This window comes from Schistocerca gregaria, chromosome 3, assembly GCF_023897955.1.
Source record: "Schistocerca gregaria isolate iqSchGreg1 chromosome 3, iqSchGreg1.2, whole genome shotgun sequence".
NCBI classification, from domain to species: domain Eukaryota; kingdom Metazoa; phylum Arthropoda; class Insecta; order Orthoptera; family Acrididae; genus Schistocerca; species Schistocerca gregaria.
Genome location: NC_064922.1, coordinates 680336326 through 680362310, shown reverse-complemented (window position 1 = coordinate 680362310; position 25985 = coordinate 680336326). Strand labels below are relative to the sequence as shown.

General features: G+C 40.5%; 1 protein-coding gene across 2 annotated transcripts in view; it reads right to left on the bottom strand.

Annotated features, from left to right (window-relative positions):
* The window catches only part of LOC126354004 (intermembrane lipid transfer protein VPS13D), a 488122-nt gene that overhangs the window by 446444 nt on the left and 15693 nt on the right, over positions 1-25985 (bottom strand). For both annotated transcript variants that reach the window (XM_050003313.1, XM_050003314.1), the window contains exons 4-6: positions 23824-24066; positions 23425-23592; positions 4596-4931 (exon numbers count right to left, since the gene is read on the bottom strand). In XM_050003313.1, the coding sequence (XP_049859270.1) occupies positions 4596-4931; positions 23425-23592; positions 23824-24066 (747 nt within the window). The remainder of the gene's footprint in view (positions 1-4595; positions 4932-23424; positions 23593-23823; positions 24067-25985) is intronic.

Below are 25985 nucleotides of genomic sequence, written 5' to 3'. Positions count from 1 at the left end.
GGAGTTCTGGGGAGTTGGTTCTGGAAGACCATTCTAACAATAGGCGGTATATAATACACCACTCTGATAATAGTTTTGCAGGCAGTTTCCTGAGTCCCTGATGTAAACTGTTAGAGTGAATCTGAACATGTCCAATGCAGATTTTATTCAGACCATGCACTATTGCTAGACTGAGCCTTCTTTCTTTATATATAAGGTAAGTCTTTCTGCTCCCAGGATTGGAATGACTCCTTACCCTCTCCCTTAAAACCCACATCCTTTTGTCTTTCCCTCTCCTTCCCTCTTTCCTGATGAAGCAACCTTGAGTTGCAAAAGCTTGAATATTTATTTGTGTGTGTGTGTGTGTGTGTGTGTGTGTGTGTGTGTGTGTGTGTGTGTGTGTTTTATTGTGTCTATCAACATACCATTTTTTAAAAGGCTAGATTAGTTCCTACTTTGCTTTTGATTTTAGGTTGGGGTTATCAACTTAAGCATTTGTAGGCTGGCGTTTATTTAATTTTTTATACTTTGGTTGCTAGATTGCCTCTACTGTTAGTTTTATTTAGGGTTTATGATTTTTCTAATACTTTATATTTTCCTTTATTGGTTGATTTTGGTTCTTATTATTTTATATTTTATGATTTTGGCCTTTTTAGTTATGATGCCAATAATTTTGGTTCATTTATGGCTTCCTAAGGCCCATGTCGAGGCTCCTATTTCTGGTAGAATAATTCTTGCTGGTGTTTTATTGAAGCTAGGAGGTTATGGAATTTTTTGTGTAATAAAGGTTATTTCTTATTTGGGATTGACGTTTAATTATTTATGGTTGTCTTTGGGTTTATCTGGTGGAGTTATTGTTAGATTTATTTGTTTCCGACAGGTTGATTTAAAGTTTTTAATTGCTTATTCTTCTGTCACTCATATAAGAATGGTTACTGGTGGATTAATGACTATAAATTGATGTGCTTGTATAAGTTCACTTTCTTTAATAGTCGGCCATGGTTTATGTTCTTCTGGTTCATTTTGTTTGTCTAATACTATTTATGTACATTTAAGTAGATGAAGATTATTAATTAATAAGGGTGTAATGAATTTAATGCTTAGAATGGCTTTGTGGTGATTTCTTTTAAGATCATCAAATATAGCTGCTCCTCCTTCATTAAAGTTGGTGGGTGAACTTAGATTATTAAATAGAATTATGTCTTGGTCTTCTTTTCGATTTTTGGCTCTAATTTTTTCATCCTTTTTTTAGAGCTGTTTATAATTTATATATATATTCTTATTCTTAGCATGGAAATGATTATTCTGGGGTTTATACTTGTTCTCTTGGTTATTTTCGGGAATACCATCTTTTACTTTTGCATTGATTGCCTTTAAATATTCTTTGTTTAAAGAGTGAATATTTCTTTGTTTGAATTGCTTAAGTATTTTAATTGAAAATATTGTTCTAATATGTTCTGATTTTCATTAACACTTTTCGTAAAGAAATGAGATAATTATTTTCCTTCTCTGCACATGTATAATGTATCAAAAAGAAAACTCAATTGAGAAAACTATTGAATTGCAAGGAGATAGAATGAATGGCCAGTACTGTGTAATATGGGACCCCTCCTGTCTTAAGAACACGTCACACAGTCTGCAGTGTAAGTGCCATCTAAACACTACTTGTTAATGAATGAACTATTCTTGAAGCTTCTCGAAGGTCACAGAATGTTCTCATGTGGTGTTTGCTTCATCATTACCATTGCCACTGTCACTTCCACCGTCACACATACATACTGGAAAGTTGTCTTCCTTAGATGTTTCTATGCTTCATTGTATTCAGCTATATGCATCCATATTGAGCCTGTATATTTTCTAATGCCATCTCTTCAACTTCTATTAGATTGTTATGTGCATCTTATCCCTTGGAACCTAGAAAAAAACTTCCTTTCTTTACCCAAGTCTTGATTTCAAAATGTAAATTGTGACTGTAATTAAAATGAAATGGAATTTGGCAGGATATATAAACAGTTGACTGTATGGTAGATGAGCCAATTATTCTCTCTTTTGGATTCCAAAAGGCAAGGGAACTCCAAAATATTACTAATGACTGGCAGACAGATGACATTAAAACATGCAACAGAAGTCCAGATGCTTGACACAGTACGAGTCACTCTCACTATTCTCTATATTCAAGGGTACAATTTAACATTGATTTTTCACCCAGGGCATCATGTTTGTGAGACGACAGGAAATTATCAGCATGAGCACGCATTCACGTGAGCATAAACATTGTCAATGCATGAGAGATCTTTATGGTGGTGCTCCTTCAAAAAGTATTTTTCTGGAGTTGAAAACAAACAGGCAGTTGGTCATTTAACCATACATCTTGCAGAGCACATTTGGGACTTGAAAGCCACATGCAGCTATTAGGGACAGAAACATCTTGAAACACTGGGGACAGAATGCTAGGTCCAATAATTTCTTCTGCGGTGGGCATACAATGCATTTGGTTGAAGAGTCAGAAAAACGACTGACCTGTTAGGCACCTCTTACTACAGCAGATGCTGGGGCCATGAGAGAAATCTAGGTCATCTTGCCAACACATTATGACAGCAGCATAAACGGCCTTTACGAACAGGTATGGCGGCCACAAAAATTTGCAAGTTTCCATGTTCACCGTGGACCGGACGCTATCAAGGGAGGCCCAACACTCCGCAGATTTCTTTGGGAAGCCTCAGGCCTTCAAAACAATTTTAGAAGGAACGCAACATATATGACAGCTCTGAAATGATCTATGTTGACTCACAAAAACACTTCTCTTGGTTTAACTGGGGGCCCTGGTCAGACACGACATAACATCCAGGCCATTCAGATAATGATCTCCAAGATAAATGTGTTGTTCATTTTAGAGCTTTATGGAAACTCAAATTACATGCTGCCTGAAGTGGCCTTGGAGAAAAACAAGTGGGAGCACAACATCATCTCCTCTTTGCACGGGAATTTGTGACTCAGGAGTCGGCCACTTCTCCTGAAAAGAGAAGAATATTGTGAACATTGATTAGAATTGGTTGATGAGTAGAGCAGAAGAGTTAAGAGGAGATACATGGAGTTTGTGGAGTCTTGTGACTGGCTTGGTACCTTTATGGGGGCGGCTGCAGGAGTGCTTTTAGGAGTTTACTGAGGTTTGATGGGAAGTGAGGAGAGGTAATACTTGGTCTTCCTGTTCAGACGGCTGTCAGGAGTGTATCTTCAGATTCAGACTCCATTTGGGAGAAGAAATTGGTCTTGACTTTTGTTATGAGCAAGATGCGCTTGGGATACTTGGCCTGAGCGAGACTCCCCACTAGCACTGGTCTTCACTGGGGAGCCTGAGGTGAGGGCTTGGCTGTACCTACAGTTTAGACCTCAGTCATCTTACACAACTCGCTGTGCTGAGGGCAGTCTTGTTCACGACATGTCTGGCACTTTGACATTTGGTCCCCATGTGCACACCGCCAAAATGAGTCAAATTCATCAATGATATGACCGGTAAATGGGAGTGTCACACGTTGAAATCTGTCTAGATTTCAGGGCTCCATTAGAGAGAAACTGTGATCCATCTAACAGATCACTAGCCCCAACTTTGCATATTTCATGCTCACGATAGGGAATTACAGGTGCCACACATTGCTGTTCTGCAGACACTTTAACCATGATCAACACCCGAGGCAGCACCACACATAAAAAAAAGGGGTATTATGCTGTCACTATGGCTTATTAGGGCAAACAAAGTCCAATCTCACCACTTTTTCTCAGCTGCACCAGTGTAGTACAACTTCTGTGTACAATAAATCCATCAAGTTCTATTCAATGTTAGATAATTTCAGATTTTGTTATCCATAATCTGAGCCATAGTAACTAGTTCAAACAGTCAAACCTTAGTCTTTGCCAACTAACTGCCACACAGGATTGTTAACTGTTCTTTGCATATTTGTGCTACCATCAGATCATGTTTTATTTTCCTCATCACGCATAACATGTATTTTTGTCCAATTTTAATAAATAAACTTATGCAATAACTTTTACAGAATATCAATCCCATGTTGATATATTAATAACTCATCAACAATTGACAAAATAATGACAGGGCCACCATTTCATTAACACTATTTCAGCATTGAGCTTCAATTAGATTCTAATAACTGTGATCACTTCTGATGCATGCTAACAATAACACAATTAATGAGCAAAAGCAATTTAGTAGACACATGGGACAGGTACTCAAGTGGAAGGTTTACTAGTTAAACTGACCACTGTCATGGTAGTAGCTCAGAGTTGCCTGTCGCCTTTCAAAATATACTGTAAGTCCAGTGTAGTCTTGCATGCTTATCACTATCAACAATAATGAATTCTCTCTCCCCCCCCCTCCCCCAGTGTAAATGATCTGGTACACAAAACGTAGCAACAACAGAAAATAAATTTCTCGTTTGTCAAGCCCAACTTTATGTGGATTACTGGTGCTCATAACCACCAATTACTGATTTCTACAACTTCATACATAACCATTATGTCATACATTTCACTAATTTTTGCAAATGAAAAACCAAAATAGGTACATGACTAAGTAATAAAATTAGAGTGCATTTACAAACCTCACGAAGAATCCGTAGTTCATCCAAGCTTCGTTCAGTTTCTATGCGGGTGCGCAGCTGCTTGTCTAATGGGGCAGCACCCGGGTTGGCCAGACTATGGGAATACAGTTTTACATACTGCACATTATCTTTGGCACGTGAAAGTGCTCGCTGCCAACCTGCACTACCTGTCAAGGGTGTATCTGGCAGAAGCAAGTCATGGCAGCGAGCAGCGTACAGCCACCACTGCCGAGGACAGACTGACGGCTGCTCCGTTGGGCGCCAACGTCGCCGTCTGAACAGTTTTCCTACTTTGTTAAGGCCTTTTATGCAGCCTACCATCTGTGCATACTGCCACTGGAACAGATCGTTTCATTATTTATCACTGTAACACAGTAAACTAAACAACAGAAAAGCTTCATCAAACATAAAATCACAATGGTTTCTCACTATGAGTAACAGAAGTGATCCACAGCTCATATTTTTATCTTTTTTCCACTTAGAAAATACCAACTATCATATTTATTAAGGACTCCAACAGTGAGATGGGAATCTCGCAGCACTGGAGTGTACTCCTATGGAGAACTGCTACAGCAGTTGCAACGTGCGGTGCCCTGAGGTTGATGGCCACAGCAGTTTAGTGCCAACATGTAGGTTGAGTAGTTGACTGCTGCAGTAGGTTTGAGGCACATGTCTGATTTGTTATTTAGCTGTGGTAGAATATGAGGGCCATTTTACTGCAGCCTCACTGGTGGACTCTCATCATATCAAAACTCAACTTCAGCATTTTAATGTGAACCTTATTTCTCTCGTTTCTGCATTTTTCCAGTTCACTGCAAGACTTCATTCTTGTTACCCACTACAGCCACTAATTATTCAGCTGTGTTAGCAATGTGAATTTAAGTATCATTACAGTGCATAAAAAGCTTGTGATCTCTTAACTACTAATGTAGAGTTTGCTAGAGAGTGATTCTGAAAAATAGCCACATTCTTCAAAAATGCTTAAATTTAAAGAAGAATTTTTTTCAAAAAAAGAATTTCTGATCCATACACACTGATTCTCAATTTTCATTATTTGTAATTACCTCTGCATTGTCTACGACATAGGGAGGACGTACTTGCTCTCTACAGCCATTTAATACTCTTCTTTCTTGGATGAACACAGCCAACAAGCAAAACACAAATGAAATTAGCAAAAATAAATTCAAAGAAGTATCCATTCAATGAATCTTCTTCTGATTTGTTCTCTAGAAATTTTTTTGTAAAATAGAAATCAGTAGGATTAACTGCCAGGAAAAATATCTATTAACCTACACATACTGTTAAGCCAATTCTGTGGCAAAGAAACTTCAGAATAAACATTATTCTATTGCATATTTATTTCTTGTGAAAAGAGTAAAAACTGAAAATTGAGTGAACATCAATCAACACAACTGCGTTGGTAACAATTTTGGACCAAAGTACTCTCCAGACATGAACTTTTTCTGTTCTGAATCTACTGCACTGTCAATACAACACCTGCCCTCAAAATGAAGATAATTGATTGAAAATGCAACTGCCTGCAGAATAATTTTCAAAAGGTTTTTGAGGAAACTACCTACTCCTTTAAAGAGTTAGGACAGAATCACTACAGGTATTCAGAGACTTTCTGAAAATATATCAGTATATCTTAACAAAGATACATATATGTGGCATTAAAATTTTCATACTTTGCCGTTGTCAGAATAGTTTGTCATATGTGTTTGTACACAGACAGACATTGGTAATCACAGTATGATAGAATGTGAAAATACTGTTACCACGATACACTAACAGTTCTTGGATAAAGGACACACCTTGTATATCCGTAATTTGTACCCAAGCAACACAAACAGTACTTTCAGAGGAACATATAAAGAAATGCCGCTGATGGAAGAGGTATTAGGGAAAGGAGACTATTATGGTCATAACAATCAGGAAAAGTAACTGCTCTGAAATAAAAAGACGAGGAGGAAGTTTTGGTGCTTAAAATAAAAGTTAAATTCTGGCAATCTGAAACTGAAGCAGAGTGTGGTAACTTACTATAACAGATCGCTAGAACTAGTCATGCAAAATGACATGCTCATCAAATCAGTGGAAAGTGAGTAGGTTACGACGACTCCTTAGTTGACATTTAACAGCTTGGAAATTAATTCCTCCAATCAGAGATCATAATTTCATATGTGAATTGTGTGCTGTTATCACACTTAATGCTGCGTAAATGGGTAGCTTGTTATCAGGCACTGTCCACCATCCCAATTAACTGTTGCCATTCACAGAGAGTGAAACTGCATTCTATCCTGGCAGCCCACTTCCTGTTGTTCAAAAGCCTTAACTGACACACAGATTACAGCCAATGTGGTAATGCTGTGGTGCTATGTGAAAAATTACAGATAAAAAGTAGTTTTAATCAGAGATGAGGGAAACAATTTTTCCATATTCTGGATGTAGCAATGTTCAATGTATTTTGTACAAAAAAAGAAAGGAAGAGACAAAGAGAAGAGAGAGAGAGAGAGAGAGAGAGAGAGAGAGAGAGAGAGAGAGAGAGAGAGAGAGAGAAGAAAAGAACAACAGTACTTTGGAAACAAAGTTGTATCATAAATAATGCAGTATAGTTTTTCATGATTCAAAAAGTATCACAAACAACTTCAGCTGTAAAGAATCACATTTAGACTTCTTTTGAGAGAATACACAAATGTAACATAACTGTAAACACATTTACAAGTGTAAGTAATACAAATACATCACAAATGAATGTAAATATTATACATTAATACTCTTAACTCTCCCCACAGCTTGCACAAAGCCCATTTTTTAAAAAAGCTGAAAAATGAGGAGCACTTCTGAAGTATTCAGCACCCAGTGCATAGTAAAAGGTACTGAGAATGCAGTGCTTGAGACATAATCCCAAGTGTTGCAAGTCACAGTCAGGAATTAAATGTACCAAGAGTTGTGCTCAATTCATGTATGTATAACAGTCAACAGTTATGTCCTCAAAACATAATACATTTCTGGTTTATCAATAAGTTCTTTGGGAGATCTGGGACCAGAAACTTTATGTTGCCCAGTGCCTTTTAGTTGCTTCACAATTATAGTAGTGGAAGATCACCAGCTGATATGTTGCTACAATTTGCTAATGTTGGTGACAGAGCTGAGATACAGTATCACTCTGTACATCACTAAATCTAATGCACAATCACAATTCAAATCAAATGCAGTTGTTCAGCTATTCTCCAATGGATTCATATTTGTGAGCAGTGAGGTCCAAATGCCACCAAAGTTCTCCAGATTTAGGTTTCTCAGGATTTCCCTTAATTATTACAGAAGTGGCCCGAGTCCTGCTACATCATTGTCAAAACACAGCTTTTGTCATGACATAATCACCAATGGAACACTAAAACTTAAACCTTCTTTCTCTGTTTATCTTCTAATCTCAAATAAACCACCTTCCCAAAGTTAAATTCAACTAGAATACACTCTCATTAGTCTGTCTGGTTAAACGTAACAGAAGGCCTAATGACCACCATCTTGCAAGTTAAGTGATTAAAGTAGTCTACTATGACAATTTCTTACATTTACTAAAATTTTATTTTTCCTAAGTCCCATTTTGAAACCAGTTGTTACAACAAAGTGTTGCGAACTCTCAGGTTTTCTTGACATGACTGAATAGTGGTGCAGTTCCAAGTGTTCAGGAATGTTTATATTTCCATTTTCGGATGACATTTCAATGAGTGACCGAGTTGTGTGTTTGAAATTGTGCTGTTACGTGCACTCCCTGCCTGGATTCCAAACAGATGTGAATTATTATCGATCTTGCACTGCTATTCATAGCTGACTAAGATCAACCCACCAACACCCACTATGCCCTTTGACATTCTTTTGTTTTTCAGAGCCTGCATTGATACTCCACAATGTGCGCATTTTCTGCTCTGGTAGATGTGATGGCTGGCAAGATCTTAATAAACTGAGTAGTGAACACCAAGCCTTGTTTAAATTGAACTATTTGCTACTGTTTACCAATATCTTCATTTTGACAGAATCCTTATTGATGCTTTCCCAAAAACTTGGCATTTGCAACACAATATTAATCTCATCATATTTCACTTCACGATTACATTTGAGGAAGTGCTCAGCAACAGTCAATTTACTTAGGTGTTTTAGTCAGGTGTGTCACCGAAGTTTCTTGCATCTGTCATCACATATGGCATGTGAGATGGCACAGACTATTAGCACATTTGAGTAAAGATGTAAGGAACATCAGTTACACACCCATTTAAACCAACCAAGCAAATCAGCTGTCACTGAGCACTGCTTCGAATGTAACCAGTATGCAAAAAATGATGAAACTAGTGTCATGTTACAAATCCCAAGTTTCTGGGACAGCAGAGGGCATAGTGGGTATCAAGTGTCGAACTCACAACCAACTATAAACAGTGACTCAAGATCAATGATAATTCACAGTCTGGTTGGAATCCAGGCAGAGTTCACACAAGTGTCTGGTCAGCAGCACAAGGTTGACAATATAAAAGTCAGCTTGTAGTAAATCAGATATATGTACAGTATTTAACAATCTTTTCTGAGCATTGGTGGTGAATTAAATACAAATTTAGTTTCTACAGGGAATCATATACCTTCCTTGGCAAATGCCTTTCCGAGATTGATGTCTGAAATACTCCTCTGTGATACAGACAAGGGAGAGATAGAGTCAATAATTAAATCACTGAAGACTAAGGACTCTCAAGGATATGATGGAACGCCTAGCACGATATTAAATTACTATGCTGCACATGTTAACCTCGTATTTAGCCCCATTTGTAATTTTTCTTTTTGGAATGGTCAGTTTCTTGAACGATTAAAGCACTCAGTAGTAAAGCCGCTTTGCAAAAAGGGAGAAAAGGATAATGTAGACAATTTTAGATCTATTTCTATGCCATCAGTGTTTACTAAAATTATTGAAAAGGCTGTGTATGTAAGGATAATTGATCATTTTCTATCACATGAATTGCTATCTAATGTAGAGTTTGGCTTTAGAAGACGTTTAACAACTGAAAATGCATTATTCTCTTTTCTCTGTGAGGTACTGGATGGGTTAAACAATACGTTTCAAATGCTAGACATAGTTTTTGATTTAACTAAGGCATTTGATTGTGTTGATCACATAATATTGTTCCAGAGGTTAGACCATTACGGAATATGGGGAGTAGCTCACAATTGGTTCACCTCTTACTTTAGCAACAGACAGCAAAAGGTCATTATTCACAATGTTGAGAATGGCTGTGATGTGGGGTCCGAGTGGGGTACGGGCAAGTGGGTGGTACCCCAGTACCCCCGGCATCAGTGTTGGAGCCACTCCTGTTCCTTATTTATATAAATGATATCCCCTTTAGTATTATGGGTAACTCTAAAATATTTCTGTTTGCTGATGACACCATCTACATCTACATCTACATCCATACTCCGCAAGCCACCTGATGGTGTGTGGCGGAGGGTACCCTGAGTACCTCTATCGGTTCTCCCTTCTATTCCAGTCTCGTACCAGCTTGGTAGTAAAGCATGTTGTGTGCAATACTGGCCCAGTTTCAAATAGTGCAGTTCATGAACTAAGTTCATGGCTTGCAGAAAGTAAACTACCGCTAAATCACAATAAGACTCAGTTTTTACAGTTTCTAACACACAATTCAACAAAACCTGTCATTTTAATTAAACAGAAAGGGCATATGATTAGTGAAACTGAACAGTTCAAATTTCTGGGTGTTCAGATAGATAGCGAACTGTCGTGGAAAGCCCACATTCAAGGTCTTGTTTAAAGACTTAATGCTGTCATTTTTACTATTTGTACGGTATCTGAAGTGAGTGATCATTCTACACAAAAATTAGTCTACTTTGCTTATTTTCATTCACTTATGTTGTATGGTATTACATTTTGGGATAACTCTTCCCAGTCTAAAAGGATATTTTTGGCTCAGAAATTAGCGGTTTGGACAGTAAGTGGAATAAGTTCACGAACCTCTTGTCAAATCCTGTTCACGAGTCTGGGTATTTTGACATTGGCCTCTCAATATACATATTTGTTACTGTCATTTCTTGTTAACAATATTAGCTTACTCCCAAGAATAAGCAGCTTTCACTCAGTTAATACTGTATTTGGATCAGACTTCCTTAACTCTTGTGCAGAAAGGTGTGCAGTAAACTGCAGCATCCATTTTCAATAAGCTACCATTTGAATTCAAAAATCTTAGCAGTAATCCACATGCTTTCAAATCAAAACTAAAGAGATTCCTCATGGGTCACTCCTATTCTGCCGAGGGGTTCCTTTAAAAAATAAGCTGATTCTTGTTGTATTGTTGATTGCGTTTACTTAAGCTTATGAACTGCTGTTTTTCGGGTTCATAAACATTTTATTTTTATCTATTATTACTTTTATGTTGTGATTTCATGTACTGACATGTTCCATGACCTTGGATATTTGCTCCTGAATTTGGCCCTTTAGAACTTGATGCTAATTTAAAAAAAATTAAAAAAATAAAAAACAGTGTACACCACAGCACCTGAAGATGACAACTGGGTGGGTCATCAAAATACTGTACAAAAATGGAAATAAAAACTCAACAGAACACCTGGAAACATGCCATTAACAAAGTGTTTTCCATCTGAACCATGGGTACTGCTGTGGCTACATGGCCTCAACAATCTAAGTCCTATAATTCATGCAGTCACATCGAAGATCTATCTGTAAAGAAGCTACACGAGTTTCCTGAAGAGAGGCAGCAACCTTTCCAGTAGTTGCAGGGCCAAGAGTAAATATGATTTCCTGCATATTGCCTTGCATATTGGTAATTAAGGATGACCAAAAGCAAAGGGACACTACATTTGTAACTTTTCCCAAAGACATGCAGCTCTACTCTATGGTTTAATGATGATGGCATCCTTCTGGGTAAAATATCTCAGAGGTAAAATTATTCCCTTTTCAGGTATATGGGCAACAACTACACACACACACACACACACACACACACACACACACACACACACACAAAATAACAATGGAAACTCTAGGTTGGAACAACAACAATATAAGGAATAGGGTAGATTGCTACTGTAAAGATGACACGCTGAGTTTCAGACAGGTGCAACAAAAATACTGTTAAACATGCAACTATCAGCCAAACTCTTCCTGAGCAATGAAAACATACAAGCAAGCACACCTCACGCACACTTATGCTTGGCTGCCACCACCCGCAGCTCTGACTTGAATGTGACTGTCATGTGAATAGCAATCTGGAATGGGGCAGGGAAGGGAGAGGGATGCAGGGTACGGGAGGGGGGGCAGGAGAGGAGCACTACCTGTAGGGCATGAGGGACTACTAGAAATTGCCGAGCACAGTGTCAGGACATGAGGTGTAAGGGAGAGAAAAAAAGGGTATGGAAAAAAGGAGGAGACGAGAAAATGAAAAGGAAGAGACGAGAAGATGAAAAGGGGGAGGAGAGAAGATGAAAAGGGGGAGGAGAGAAGATGAAAAGGGGGAGGAGAGAAGATGAAAAGGGGGACAGTGGAAAAGGAAAGTTGTGAAAAAGGAGGGGAGGGGAGGGGAGGGGAGGGTAGGTTGTGAAGCAGCCATTGAAATCAAGCATGTTATGTTCCACCACATGTTGTGCCACAGGATGGTCTACTTTGTTTTTGGCCAGATTGGCACTGGTGGACAGCTGGCTGATGGTCATACCAATATAAACTGCAATTGTTGCAACAGAGCTAGTACACAACACTGCTGCTTTCACAGTTAGTCCCACCTTTGACGGGGTAAGATAAGCCTGTGACAGGACTGGAATAAGAAATCCTGGGTGCATGGATTGGTCAGGTCTTGCACCTGTTTTCCACAAGGATAGGATCCTTGCATCAAGGAGGTGGGATTGAGAGTGGCATGCAGACGACTAGAATGTTGTGGAGATTTGGTGAGTGATGGAGCACCATTTTAGGTGTGGTGGGACGAATCTCTAATAGAATGTTCCTCTTTTCAGAGCATGATGATAGACAATCAAAGTCCTGATGAAGTGCAGTGCAGTTGTTCCAGTCCGTGGTGGGACTAGGTGATAAAGGGTGGAGGGCGGGGGGGGGGGGGGTGCACTCTTGGGATGGTTGGAGGATTAGGGGTGTGTGGGAAAATGGCATGGGAAATCTGTTTGCAGACCATGTCCCAGGGTACTGCCCCTCTGTGAGGGCCTTGGTGAGACCTTCAGGGAGTTTTTGTCACTGCAGATATGCTGTCATTGGGTATCTACGTTGTATGGAAAGGTCTTTCTGATGTGGAAGGAGCTGTCAAAATGTAGGTACTGTTGGTGATTCGTGGATTTAATGTGGACAGGAGTGTGGATAAAGTGATCACAAAGGAGGACATCAACATCTATGAAGGTGGCATGCTGGTTTGAAGAGGACCAGAAGTGAATGGGAGAGAAGGTGTTGAGGTTGTGAACGAATGAGGAGAGTCCAGATCATGAAGTTATTATCAATGAATCTGAACCAGGCCAGGGGTTTGGGGTTCTTGAAGACTACAAAGGTTTCCTCTAGATGGTCCATAAATAGGTTGGCACAGGAGAGTGCCATGCGCGTGCCCATCCATCACCAGCTTTTCTGATTTGCGCAGATGGGAGTTACCCTCACAATTACCCCAGCCTCAACCTATGGTAACCTACTGCCCCCACACCCTCCACCCAACAGTCTCCGAGCCCCCCTCATCCTATCATCTCCTCTCCTCTCACATTCCCTCATCCTCTTTGTGTGCGCTGCCTTCTGCCTATGTACCTGACACTGTGCCTGGCAATCTCCAGACCCTGCATGCCCTGCCAGACAGTGCTTTTCTCTCCCCCAACCATACCCTGCTATCCCTCTTCCTTCCCCAAATCACTCCAGATTGCTGTTACTGTGACAGTCACATTCTGGACATAGCTGCCAGTGGTGGCAGCCAAGGATGTGCATGAGGCGTGCTTGATTGTGTGAATGTATGTTTTTGTTGCTGAGGAAGGCTTTGGCCAATAACTGCATGTACAACAGTTTTTTTTTCCTTGTGGCTGTATGCAATCAACAGGCCATCTTTACAGTGAGTAGCAATCTATCACTTACACTGTTATAAAAAAACAAACATGGCATTACATGGGTTGGAGCATGGAATCTGAGACCCCTTTACTGAGTAGACAGTTTACAAAATCTGAAAGAAGAAATGAATAAGTTTAAGATAGATTCACGGGGACCTAGTGAAGTGCAGCAGCACAGCACTGATTTATCAATACAAAATTAAATAGGGATAAGGTAGCAGTATGTCTAACAAAGGACAAGAAAATATGGATATAGTAAATATCAAACAGCTTAGAGAATATGAACATTTCATATGCATGGTGCTCTGTAGCTACACAGCGGCAATGATGGTTGCAGGAATCGAGTTGGCATAAGAAAATACCTAACGGTTGCATCCAGCTGACCATAACACCTTCATGCACCTAACTCAATAAATAGTGTTATGCGATTTAGTAAAGGTCTCTATGGAAATGCCTCAGTGTTGCTGGAGATCTCTACAAGTCTACTGTTTTCACTTACAGGCACCTGTGCTTCAAAACTGAAAGCTGGCAAAAGTACTGTCAAATGTCAGGGATCAACTTAGACTGACTCAACTATAGGCACGAATAACAACAACATTATGAAAAGGATAGACTGCTACTCACCATATGGTGGAGATGCTGAGTCGCAGATGGGCACAACAAAGACAGCTGAACAAGTAAGCTTTTGGCGGAAAGGCCTTCTGCTGAATTAGACAGCAAACATTCACACAATTCCGAAGAAGGCCTTATGATCAAAAGCTTACTTGTTTAGCATTCTTTTTGTTGTGCCTCTCTGCGACTCAACATCTCCACTATGCGGTGAGTAGCAATCTATCCTTTTCATAACATTGTCATTATTGCATCGTGGATTTTCCACTGTTTGACTTCAACTGTAGGCAGTGTACATGATGACACCTCATATGTGATTAGTGCCCATGTAGGGTGTGTTTACCTTTATTACTCCCTCTTATTATGTGTGACAAATGTGACTATAAGTACGTAATTTTCAAACAGTGGGAAGTCCAGGATGGAACAACTACAATACGGACAGGATAGATTGCTACTCCCTATATACAGGTGGTGTTGAGTCGCAAACACAATGGAGCAGCAATCAGCAATGGGTAGTGGGGATAAGGACGACTCATGAGGCATGGTACAAGTGGGGGAAGATGCTAGTGCTGCCTGGTGGAGAATGAAGGGACTAGGTAGCACAGTATAAAGTTCGTAGAGACAGGATCAGGAGGCTGTGCTGATGGGAGAGGTGAGGGACAGGTGGCAGGGTGGAGGGTGAGGAGAGAGAAGTGGAAAAGGAGGACATGTAGGTGTGTTGTCAGGATACACAGGTGTATTGCAGGAGTGAGAGCAGGGAATGGGATGGGTAGATGGGAGACAGGACCTGCAAAGGTTTATGTCAGGGGCGTTACAGGGGCAATGCATACGTTGTAAGGAGAGTTCTGATCTGTGTAATTCAGAAAAGTTGGTGTTGGTAGGAAGGGTATACCACATAGCTACTTTCACACATGGCCATGCCTTTGATGGGGTAGGAGATGCCTGTGAGGGGACTGGAGTATATGGTAGTGGAAGGATGTATAGGAAATGTCTTTTGCAGGTTTATGAGCCATGAAACAAGGGGATGGGAGCAGGAGCGGAGCCGGGATAAGGACCTTGCATAGGCTTGATGAGCAGCAGCATACCACTGTTGGAGCAGGGATATTCCTCATTTCAGGGAACACACAATGACAAGTAATCGAAACCCTTGCAGAGAATGAGATTCAGTTGCTCCAGTTGTGGGTGGTACGTTCTGAATTTTTTCCTAGCTGTGAGGAGAGATGGTTGCTAATAGGAACCTGACGAAAGGTGAATCACATGCAGTATTCTTTTCACCATAAGAAAGAATACGGATACAAACATTTTGCCATGTATTCTTTCGTGTTTGCTGCTATCTCGTTTAAATCCTGTCTGCCTAATATACTACGAAACTAGAGCGAGACAACAGCAAACACGGAAGAATATATATAACGTGTCTTGTTTATATATGTATTATTCTTATGCCTAATAGTGATACAGTCAGAAATGAATCACGGCAACTGACTAGATTTTTAAATCTAAGATGACTAATTTCTGTGCAGAATTTGATGTACTAAAGAAGTGGCCGCAAATATTTTCAAATGGAGAATAATTTTCACCTAACTCTCGTTCAGAACATGTTCTATCATACGCAGTCTATTATTTGGTTCTTGTTAATCATTATCAAAGAAAGCAGCAGTGTAAGTAACAACAAATAGCAGTCTCTTGCCATTGTTTCGCTAATGAGACAATTCTTCTCTCTTTTTTTTAATTGTAAGCGGCGGTAGCGCGCACAAAAGCAAGCCATGCCGCGAGGGGCAACAGGCCGTAAACACGAACTATCAGAATGTGACAAACAATGCATGACATAGTACAGTAATGCATTTTCAGCTTAGAGTGACGTAAACACCTATAACAAAGAAAACGACACTTATCAGATCAAAGCAAAATTAGCAATTGATTCAAACCAGACGAAGCATGTGAGAAAGGAAGGGTAGCAATGGCTACCTGGTAAAGCTTAACTGCTAAGCTTACGACTCGAACCAAACTACTGTAGCTGTATCGCCATTCATTCGACCTAAATTGTGTCTCGTATTACAATGGACCAACTTTGTTTCGATTTGGAGGTGCGGCCTAAAACTTTTCTCTGCCCTTGAATTTCGAGTCTCAAATTTCACTTGCGGCTTAGATTCGGGAATTTTTTTTTTTCCCCCTTTATTTTGAGTCTCATTTTTCAGGTGCGGCTTAGATTTGAGTGCGGCTTAGATTCGAGTAAATACGGTAGAGTCATTGTGGCATATGGTGTACGTGGATGTATCTGACAAGAGACCCTCTGTCACATAATCCCTGCAGTTCATAAATCACAGTAATAGTAGGGCACGTGTCAACAGGTAAGATTTTAAGATAGGATAAAGTTTTTATGTGGTGAATTGAAGTTCTTTCTGCAATTGTGAGGTTGGTCTCCATGTTGAGGGGTTTTGGAAAAGATGGTGAACAAGGTCTAAGTTTAGTAAATTCTGAACCCTGCCACAGCAAGCCCATTTCAGAAATCCAGAAGGATCTCTAGTTACCCCTCTAATCTGTAGATCCATCTCAAAACCTTTCCCCTGAGTCTATTTTTCTCCTCATGCTCACTCTCCCCACACTTCTACCTTCTATAAGCTTCCTGAAGTTCAGAAAGCCAACTACACAGGATGACTGACTATGGCTGGTTGCTATTCCTCCATAGGGAGAGTCTCTGTTCTGTGGACAAACATCTTCACTCTATTATCATAACCTCCGCTCTACATAAAAGACAATAACAATTTCCAGCATCAACTCTCCACAGTTCATGCTCCTTTACTACCTGGCACTCAAATCATCACTCTTGATGCCATCTCGCTCTACGCCAACATCCCCAATGCTCACCATCTTCCTGCTGTTAAACACGACCTTATCAAATAGCTGAGTGACTCCAAAACCACTAACGCCTTCATGGTTACCATGACCAACTAAATCATCACCCACAGTTACTTCACCTTTGAAGGCATCACATACGAACAAATCCATGGTACAGGAATGGACACCCGCATGACGCCGTAATATGCCAACATATTCATGGGCCATCGAGAGGAATCGTTTATAACCACCTGGAATCCCAATCTCCTCACCTGGTTCAGAGTAATCAATACCATCTTCATGATCTGGACTGAGACTGAGGATACCCTATCCACATTTTTCCAAAACTTCAATACCTTCTCCCCCATTTGCTTCACCTGGTCCTCCTCAGCCCAACAATCCACCTTCCTCGATATTGACCTCCACCTCAAGGAAGGCTACAACACTACTTTTGTTCCCATCAAATCTACCAAACATCAACAATACCCCCACTTCGACAGCTGATACCCAATTCATACCAAGAAGTCCCTTCCGTACAACCTAACCACTGACAGTCGTCACACCTGTAGTGACAAGCAGTCTCTCTCCAAAAATGGCAAGTGCCTCACAGTGGCCTTCCCGGCCCCTATTATCATCCGAACCTTGTCCATAACCAGATCTCCCATCCCTTGTCTCTTGAGTCTTCTACACTTCCCACATACCCACTGTCCAGCCACAGAAGATCACCGACCAAGTTGCTGAACACGTCACCCAATGGTACGTTCACATTAATGACTACTTCACAGCCCATGCCATCTGGATTCTTCCTATCAACATCAGTTTTTCTGAACTGCACAGGTAGGACCTCACCCTGTAACATATCTTTCATTCCCATAACCTCCTTGGCCCATACCTTTGCTAGTCCCTTGTCTCAGACCTTCCTATCCCTTCTCTGCTCCCACTCTAATGCTACACACATTTATCTTGCCAAAACAGCTGCAAATCCTTTTCCCTTCTTTTATCCTCCCCCCCCCCCCAACAACAGAGCCTCCCAACGTAGCACCTAACAGCCGTGTTCTGTCTCCACCTAGCCCCTGCATGCTCTCCCAGGCAGCACTAGCATCTTTCCCTACCCTTACCCTGCTATCCTTACCCCTGCCTGCCTCACACCTCTTCTTTATACCAACCATCCATCCCTGATTGCTGCTCTGTCAGTTGCAGTTACCATCTTTAATATTTTAGCAAACTTCTTCATTGTGACTTTATGCGACTAACACCTCCTCTGTACGGTGAGTAGCAATCTATCCCTTCCATATTATTGTTTAAATTTCTGAAGATGGGATAATCCTGGACACTGGGCAAATATTAAAATAATTTACAAGCAAAGTGGATGGATTGTCATAGTCAAGATAGGCACAACTTCACCATTGATCATTGTAGCACAAGTATGCATGCCCATTAGTACACAGATGATGATATTTAACAAATTTATGTTGATATAAATGAAAATCATTGAGTGTGTTAAGGGAGATGAAAATTTAGTAGTGACGAGGGATTGGAATTTTACAGGAGTAAGAGGAAGAGAATGAAAAATATTAGGACGGCATGAACTGGGGGAAAGGAATAAAACTGGAAGCCCCAGGTAGAATTCTGTGCAGACCACAACTTAATCATTGCTAACATATGGTTTAAAAACAAAGATTCCAAGACTTACCAAGCGGGAAAGCTCCGGCAGACAGGCACATGAACAAAACACACAAACACACACACAGAATTACGAGCTTTCGCAACTGGCAGTTGCTTCGTCAGGAAAGAGGGAACGAGAGGGAAAAATGAAAGGATGTGGGTTTTAAGGGAGAGGGTAAGGAGTCATTCCAATCCCGGGAGCGGAAAGACTTCCCTTAGGGGAAAAAAAGGACAGGTGTACACTCGCGCGCACACACACACACACACACACACACACACACACACACACACACACACATATCCATCCGCACATACACAGACACAAGCAGACATATTTAAAGGCAAAGAGTAAGGGCAGAGATGTCAGTCGAGGCGGATGTACAGAGGCAAAGAAGTTGTTGAAAGACAGGTGAGGTATGAGGGGCGGCAACTTGAAATTAGCGGAGGTTGAGGCCTGGCGGATATCGAGAAGAGAGGATATACTGAAGGGCGAGTTCCCATCTCCGGAGTTCGGATAGGTTGGTGTTGGTGGGAAGTATCCAGATAACTCGGATTGTGTCACACTGTGCCAAGATGTGCTGGCCGTGCATCAAGGCATGTTTAGCCACAGGGTGATCCTCATTACCAACAAACACCGTCTGCCTGTGTCCATTCATGCGAATAGACAGTTTGTTGCTGGTCATTCCCACATAGAAAGCATCACAGAGCAGGCAGGTCAGTTGGTAAATCACGTGGGTGCTTTCACATGTGGCTCCCCCTTTGATCGTGTACACCTTCCGGGTTACAGGACTGGAGTAGGTGGTGGTGGGAGGGTGCATAGGACAGGTTTTACACTGGGGGCGGTTGCAAGGGTAGGAGCCAGAGGGTAGGGAAGGTGGTTTGGGGATTTCATAGGGATGAACCAAGAGGTTACGAAGGTTAGGTGGACGGCGGAAAGACACTCTTGGTGGAGTGGGGAGGATTTCATGAAGGATGGATTTCATTTCGGGGCAGGATTTTAGGAAGTCGTATCCCTGCTGGAGAACCACATTCAAGGTCTGATCCAGTCCCGCGGGACTGCACCCTCCCACCACCACCTACTCCAGTCCTGTAACCCGGAAGGTGTACACGATCAAAGGGAGAGCCACATGTGAAAGCACCCTCGTGATTTACCAACTGACCTGCCTGCACTGTGATGATTTCTATGTGGGAATGACCAGCAACAAACTGTCCATTCGCATGAATGGACACAGGCAGACAGTGTTTGTTGGTAATGAGGATCACCCTGTGGCTAAACATGCCTTGATGCACGGCCAGCACATCTTGGCACAGTGTTACACCGTCCGAGTTATCTGGATACTTCCCACCAACACCAACCTATCCGAACTCCGGAGATGGGAACTCGCCCTTCAGTATATCCTCTCTTCTCGATATCCGCCAGGCCTCAACCTCCGCTAATTTCAAGTTGCCGCCGCTCATACCTCACCTGTCTTTCAACAACTTCTTTGCCTCTGTACTTCCACCTCGACTGACATCTCTGTCCTTACTCTTTGCCTTTAAATATGTCTGCTTGTGTCTGTGTATGTGCGGATGGATATGTGTGTGTGTGTGTGTGTGTGTGTGTGTGTGTGTGTGTGTGTGTGTGTGTGTGTGTGCGTGCGCGCGAGTGTACACCTGTCCTTTTTTTCCCCTAAGGGAAGTCTTTCCGCTCCCGGGATTGGAATGACTCCATACCCTCTCCCTTAAAACCCACATCCTTTCATTTTTCCCTCTCCTTCCCTCTTTCCTGACGAAGCAACTGCCAGTTGCGAAAGCTCGTAATTCTGTGTGTGTGTGTGTGTGTGTGTGTGTGTGTGTGTGTGTGTGTGTGTGTTTTGTTCATGTGCCTGTCTGCCGGCGCTTTCCCGCTTGGTAAGTCTTGGAATCTTTGTTTTTAATATATTTTTCCCATGTGGAAGTTTCTTTCTATTTTATTTACATCATCTCTAACATATGGTTTAATAAATGTTACAGAAGATTGCATATATTCAAGAGACGTGGAGGCACTGGAAGATTTCACTAAGATTAAATACAGGTAAGACAGAAACTATTAAACTGAAAACTTTTTCAATAAGCATATGTACACCCTCAAATCAATTTACATTTATTAGCCTTGAAATGCAGATTTAAGCTCAGGAAATTATCACAGAACAGTAAGACATTAAGGAAATGGGACTAGAATAAGTTGAAAAACGTGAGGGCTTTGGGAGTTTCAAAGAAAGTGTTATCTATGCTAACCCGTATCTCTCTCTCTCTCTCTCTCTCTCTCTCTCTCTCTCTCTCTGTGTCTGTGTCTGTGTGTGTGTGTGTGTGTGTGTTGTGTGTGTGAGTGTCTCACCAGTTTTTGTATTGAAGTGTTTCTTCTGTTCAGAGAGTCACAGAAAAATGAAGTACTGAGCATTACTCTGAAAGTAACTGCTGAATCATATTTATCTATATATGTCTGTGCAACCAAAGTTTTATACTGAATTACGAAAAGCTGTTTTACCACTGCATGAAACTTTGAAGGCAAACAACTATTTTTACATATACTAAATCACACTGCTGCTAACTACAACTAATTAGTACTGAAAGGGAACAGCAGAGTTTGTGTACTGGTAACCTTGTAACCTATGTTAAGTACTAACAGCCACTGCTATAAAACCAATTTCTATAGCTTACCTTCTTAAATTACCTTCAAAGTGGTGTCAAGTAAATTTAATTTAAATGTTATGTGCAGGTACAAATTAACAATGTATTTATGTTATTAACTGATCCACAAACACCTAGCATTTCTTTATCATTTATAACATACAGTTCATATTCGAGTGCTTGCCTTTAAAAAAGGATTAAAAAGTCACCAATATTGAACATCAAACCCACCGTCCTACAATACACGTACCAAAAAAGTTTTGCATCACCCCAGTTCCCACAACTCCTGAAGATAGACGTTGACTGTGGATATTGTATCACAGACGCAGTCCATTTGACTGTTCAGAGACGTCACTAAACCCGCCAAAAGTCATTAACAACCGTGCATAAGCAGTGCCTATTAGACGGCGGGGGTCCTACAGCCGATCAGTTCCAGTCATTCCACCAAGAAGGAGGTACACGGCTCATGTTGTCTGTAATTCAACCATGCCTAGACGGTCTATACAGCGGTTCGATCGCATCCACATTGTTACTTTGTGCCAGGAAGGGCTATCAACAATGGAAGTGTCGATGCGTGTCAGAGTGAGCCAAAGCAATGTTGTTGGGACATGGAGGAGATACAGAGAGACAGGAATTGTTGATGACATGCCTCACTCAGGCCGCCCAAGGGCTACTGCTGCAGTGGATGGCCGCTAACTATGGATTATGGCTTCGAGAAACCCTGAAAGCAATGCCACCATGTTGAATAATGCTTTTCGTGCAGTAACAGGATGTCGTGTTATGACTGAAACTGTGCGCAATAGGCTGCATGAAGCGTAACTTCACTCCCGACGTCAATGGCAAGGTCCATCTTTGTAACTACGACACCATGCAGCGCAGTACAGATGTGCCCAACAACATGCTGAATGGACCACTCAGGATTGGCATCATGTTCTCTTCACTGATGAGTGTCACATATACCTTCAACCAGACAATTATTGGAGATGTATTTGGAGGCAACCCGGTCAGCCTGTACGCCTTGGACACCATGTCCAGCAAGTGCAGCAAGATGGAGGTTCCCTGACGTTTTAGAGTGGCATTATGTGGGGGCAACATACGCCACTGGTGGTCATGAAAAGTGCCATAACAGCTGTACAATATATGAATGCCATTCTCTGAGCGATAGTGCAACCATATCAGCAGCGTATTGGTGAGGCATTCGTTTTCATGGACAACAATTTGTCTCGCCATTGTGCACATCTTGTGAATGACTTCCTTCAGGGTAACAACATCACTCAACTAGAGTGGGCAGCATGTTCTCCAGATATGAACCTATCAAACATGCCTGGTACAGATTGAAAAGGGCTGTTTATGGATGACGGGACCCACCATCCACTCTGAGGGATCTATGCCGAATCGCTGTTGAGGAGTGGGACAATATGGACCAACAGCACCTTGATAAACTTGTGGATAGTATGCCATGATGAATACAGGCATATATCAATGCAAGAGGACGTGCTACTGGGTATTAGAGGTACTGGTGTGTACAGTAATCTGAACCGCCATCTCTGAAGGTCTCGCTGTGTGATTGTACAACACGCAATGTGTGGTTTTCAAGAGAAATATAAAGGGCGGAGATGATGTTTATGTTGATCTCTATTTCAATTTCCTGTACAGGTTCTGGAACTCTCAGATCCAAGGTGATGCCAAACTTTTTATGATGTGTGTAGTACAAGGTACTACTTGGCAGTAACAGTACCTGAACTAGCTGCCATGTGAAGTCGGAGATTAAATTGTCTGCTACTCATAACACATCATGAGTCTACATCAACAACCCCTCCCCCGCCCCAAATCCTTAAAATACTAAGAGTTCACTGAGCAATACTAGTTGTCTTAACTCACAAAGTTGACAGTTAGGACAACTAACACTGCTCTTACCATCACCAACTAACAACCATTAAACAATGACTATATATGAGATTACTATCTTAATTTTTCTTTTACTTACATCCACCAGAGTTAATGGGACCTCATCTAACTGCAGATCACACACAATACGTGGCTGTGTCTTTGAACGTAGCGGTTGTTCACTCCTGTTCCGTTTAATATGTGCCTGTGCACTCACGGGAGACATCAAAAAATGGTGCTCCCATGTAGATGATTTTGACATTTTTACCTAAAATTGTATAACTCTCATTAGCCATAAAGTTAAAAAAGAATGTTAAGTAGTTGACTTAAGTATTCTAGAAAATTTTATTTTCTTGAAATATCACACAGTCCCGTTATATCCAGCTACTTAAATTTCATGTGGCATACACCTGCAACTCTTAATCATTACAAAAATGACAAAACTACAAGAATTATTTTTATTTCTTGTCACAGTTTAAATGAAAAGTGGTATACTCACAGCCAGTTCATCTAAAGGTAAATTCCCCAGCAATGTATTTACAGTATCCCAATACAGAGCAAGTGTGTTCAGCTCCACAAGTTTGAAACTGGTGCCTCCTGCCTCCCAATTTGTGAATCGTGGTATCCATTTATCATCGCAGCTTTGAGCAGTCAGTGAGTCAATAGTCACACCACATACAAACATCTCTCCAGGTACAGTTAGATCATCCTCATAGCGCACATGAACATCCTTTATTCTTAACTGAAAATATAGACGATATATAAATATTATGTAGATACTTAAAACCAATTTAGACAGAAAAATATTTTCTTTAATTTGAAAAACTAAAGGAAAGAAAAAATACATTTGCTAAAATTGAAAATTATTTATAATAGCACACAGAGGAACATTAAATGTAAAGTTCATGAAACTAAAGACACTAACAGTGGAATACATTGTAACTATAAAATGAAATATTTCTTTGCCTCTTAAAAGCAAATACTCACAATCAGCAAAGAGGCCAACTAACTGAACATTCCCTCAAGCAATTATTATTTTTATGAATCAAATGTCAGAGACAGCAAAGGACTTGGAAGGGCAGTTGAACGGAATGGACAATGTCTTGAAAGGAGGAGAAAAGATGATCATCAACAAAAGCAAAACGAGAATAATGGAATGTTGTCGAATTACTTCAGCTGGTGCTGAGGGAATTAGATTAGGAAATGGGACACTTAAAGTAGTAAAGGAGTTTTGTTATTTGGGGAGCAAAATAACTGATAATGGTCGAAGTAGAGAGGATATAAAATGTAGACTGGCAATGGCAAGGAAAGCGTTTCTGAAGAAGAGAAATTTGTTAACATCGGGTATAGATTTAAGTGTCAGGAAGTCACTTCTGAAAGTATTTTCACTGAGTGTAGCCATGTATGGAAGTGAAACATGGACGATAAATAGTTTGGACAGGAAGAGAATACAAGCTTTCGAAATGTGGTGCTACAGAAGAATGCTGAAGATTAGATGGGTAGATCACATAACTAATGAGGAGGTATTTAATAGAATTGGGGAGAAGAGGAGTTTGTGGCACACAAGGGATTGGTTGGTTGGTAGGACATGTTCTGAGGCATCAAGGGATCACAAATTTAGCATTGGAGGGCAGCTTGGAGGGTAAAAATCGTAGAGAGAGACCAAGAGATGAATACACTAAGCAGATTCAGAAGGATGTAGGTTTCAGTAGGTACTGGGAGATGAAGAAGCTTGCATGGGATAGGGTAACATGGATAACTGCAGCAAACCAGTCTCGAGGCTGAGGACCACAACAACAACATGAATCAAGCAATTTGTTGCATTCAAAATTTTGTTGTTGGCTTCTTTCTAATGGTCCACAATTTCTTCCTATTAATGTAATAAAATTCTTTGTGTAAATTAATAAATGTAATATGAGGTATCCTGTTGATCTCTGTTTGAGATGCAGTAAAAAATTTTAAAAAAATAGTGTCCATTACTGATATGCCTTTTCTTAACCCAATTTCTTGCTCATTTGAAGCATTCTCCAATATGCTTCATAAACTATTACTCCAAAGAATGTACTAGATGATTGATCCCTTTGTAATTCGTATAACAACTAGCTTCCTTCTTAAGTAACTTTATTACATTTACACTTCACTATAGACTTTTAGTCTTTTGGTGTGCAAAAAGAAACTTATACTTAGGGATTTTCTGTTATAACTCCCTTAATAACTTTGGTCACTTTTCCTGCATATGTGCAGTCTATGCTTGTTACAACTAATTCTCTTAGTGTAGTTTGTGATGAGCGCGTTTCTTCGTTCCATGGCAGTAGACTATTCACATCTCTTCTAAGGAATTTTCACAGTTTTGAAGGTTGTTCAACCTAAATATGATAGTACTGTTATAACTACCATCATTTGTTTTGCAAATAGCATACCATAGGTAACTATCATGCAGACTTTTATTTTTGACAGCTTATGCTTCAACTTAACAACAAAATAATTTATTTAGTTCTATACATTCTGTGGCAATAAAGTAATTCAAAACATTCATCAATGCCAGCAACAGCTGTGAAATGTCATGTAGCCAAAAGTTATGCACACCGTAAAGTTCTCTCGCAGTCTTCTGTTACAATTCACAAATACCTAACATATACATGAGTATAGTCAGTACCATTA